This window comes from Triplophysa rosa, linkage group LG9, assembly GCF_024868665.1.
Source record: "Triplophysa rosa linkage group LG9, Trosa_1v2, whole genome shotgun sequence".
Lineage (NCBI taxonomy): Eukaryota > Metazoa > Chordata > Actinopteri > Cypriniformes > Nemacheilidae > Triplophysa > Triplophysa rosa.
In genome coordinates, this window is record NC_079898.1 from 27,116,063 (window position 1) to 27,118,710 (window position 2,648).

General features: G+C 42.3%; 1 protein-coding gene across 1 annotated transcript in view; it reads left to right on the forward strand.

Moving 5' to 3' along the window:
• LOC130558765 (F-actin-uncapping protein LRRC16A-like) overlaps positions 1-2,648 on the forward strand; it is a 20,759-nt gene that overhangs the window by 14,012 nt on the left and 4,099 nt on the right. Inside the window, exons 19-23 of the mRNA XM_057341367.1 lie at positions 1-81; positions 167-254; positions 339-467; positions 595-658; positions 2,249-2,469. The exon at positions 1-81 is cut by the window's left edge and continues 95 nt beyond it. Of these exons, the coding sequence (XP_057197350.1) occupies positions 1-81; positions 167-254; positions 339-467; positions 595-658; positions 2,249-2,469 (583 nt within the window). The remainder of the gene's footprint in view (positions 82-166; positions 255-338; positions 468-594; positions 659-2,248; positions 2,470-2,648) is intronic.

Sequence of the window (2,648 nt, forward strand, 5' to 3'; positions counted from 1 at the left end):
AGAGAGGATGAGTGTACCGCAAGACTTCATCACATCCACACTGCTGGAGCAGTCAGCCATCGACATCATCAACAAGATCAGGTGACATCACCACCACCGCACCGCACCACACCCTCTAACACAAACCCTCAACACAACTCATGACATCTGTGTGTGTGTGTTTCAGTGAAGTGAAGTTCAGCATGGCGTCGTGTCTCTCTGATAACATCACTGATGAGATCTTACAGTCTCTCTCTCACTCTCAACACACACTGGTGAGATTTACACAACACACACATCATACTCACTGGATGAAGGTTTTCAGTAGTGTGAACTTTTTGTGTGTGTGTGTGTGTCAGGCAGGGCATTTGAGCTGTAGAGAGAAGCCTCCACTGATGCATCAGACCTCACAGGACAGAAACGTTCTAGATGTGAGACAAATACATGACACTCAAATACATGAAAACCAGACACTCCCCCAAACACAGGTACACACACACACGCACACGCACACACACACACACACACACACACACACACACACACACGTAATGTGACAGTATTATAACCACAACTCCTCATTACTGTATCGTGTGTGTGTGTGTGTGTGTGTAGACTCATGAGGTGAAGAGGAGAACAGTTTACAGCAGAATGTTCAGACCTGTGTCTGCTGCCTTCAGTAAGTCAACACATCTCACTCTTTATATCTCACACACATCTCACTCTTTATATCTCACACACATCTCACTCTTTATATCTCACACACACCTCACTCTTTATCTCTCACACACACCTCACTCTTTATATCTCACACACACCTCACTCTTTATATCTCACACACATCTCACTCTTTATATCTCACACACACCTCACTCTTTATATCTCACACACACCTCACTCTTTATATCTCACACACACCTCACTCTTTATATCTCACACACACCTCACTCTTTATATCTCACACACACCTCACTCTTTATATCTCACACACACCTCACTCTTTATATCTCACACACACCTCACTCTTTATATCTCACACACACCTCACTCTTTATATCTCACACACACCTCACTCTTTATATCTCACACACACCTCACTCTTTATATCTCACACACACCTCACTCTTTATATCTCACACACACCTCACTCTTTATATCTCACACACACCTCACTCTTTATATCTCACACACACCTCACTCTTTATATCTCACACACACCTCACTCTTTATATCTCACACACACCTCACTCTTTATATCTCACACACACCTCACTCTTTATATCTCACACACACCTCACTCTTTATATCTCACACACACCTCACTCTTTATATCTCACACACACCTCACTCTTTATATCTCACACACACCTCACTCTTTATATCTCACACACACCTCACTCTTTATATCTCACACACACCTCACTCTTTATATCTCACACACACCTCACTCTTTATATCTCACACACACCTCACTCTTTATATCTCACACACACCTCACTCTTTATATCTCACACACACCTCACTCTTTATATCTCACACACACCTCACTCTTTATATCTCACACACACCTCACTCTTTATATCTCACACACACCTCACTCTTTATATCTCACACACACCTCACTCTTTATATCTCACACACACCTCACTCTTTATATCTCACACACACCTCACTCTTTATATCTCACACACACCTCACTCTTTATATCTCACACACACCTCACTCTTTATATCTCACACACACCTCACTCTTTATATCTCACACACACCTCACTCTTTATATCTCACACACACCTCACTCTTTATATCTCACACACACCTCACTCTTTATATCTCACACACACCTCACTCTTTATATCTCACACACACCTCACTCTTTATATCTCACACACACCTCACTCTTTATATCTCACACACACCTCACTCTTTATATCTCACACACACCTCACTCTTTATATCTCACACACACCTCACTCTTTATATCTCACACACACCTCACTCTTTATATCTCACACACACCTCACTCTTTATATCTCACACACATCTCACTCTTTATATCTCACACACACCTCACTCTTTGTATCTCACACACACCTCACTCTTTATATCTCACACACACCTCACTCTTTGTATCTCACACACACCTCACTCTTTATATCTCACACACACTTTAACTCTTTAACTATAATATCTTTAACTCACACACTTTATCTCTTTGCCTGAGGTTTCGTTGATTGTTGATGATTGTTTGAATGTATCTGATGTATCAGATCTGGAGTTTGATTTGAGTAAGGCATTAGAGGAAGTGTCCATGCATGTAGATGACCTGCCCCCGCCCCCACTCATGTCACCGCCCCCTGTGGAGGAGGGGCTTCATCTGCCTCAGCTTGAATGTTTCAGTGACCTCCCCACAGTAGACACGCCCGCTCTTCAACATGTCACCAAAACCAGACCACGACGAACCAAGAGAGCCAAAGCCAGTAGAGCAACAGTAAGACATGACACACACACACACACACACACACGTCTGGTTTATTATCTCCGTGGGGACAGTCCATAGGCGTAACGAGTTGTATACTGTACAAACTGTATATTCTATCCCCTATCCCTAACCCTATCCCTAAACCTAAAGATCATAGAACACTTTTTGCATTTTTAGATTTTCAAAAA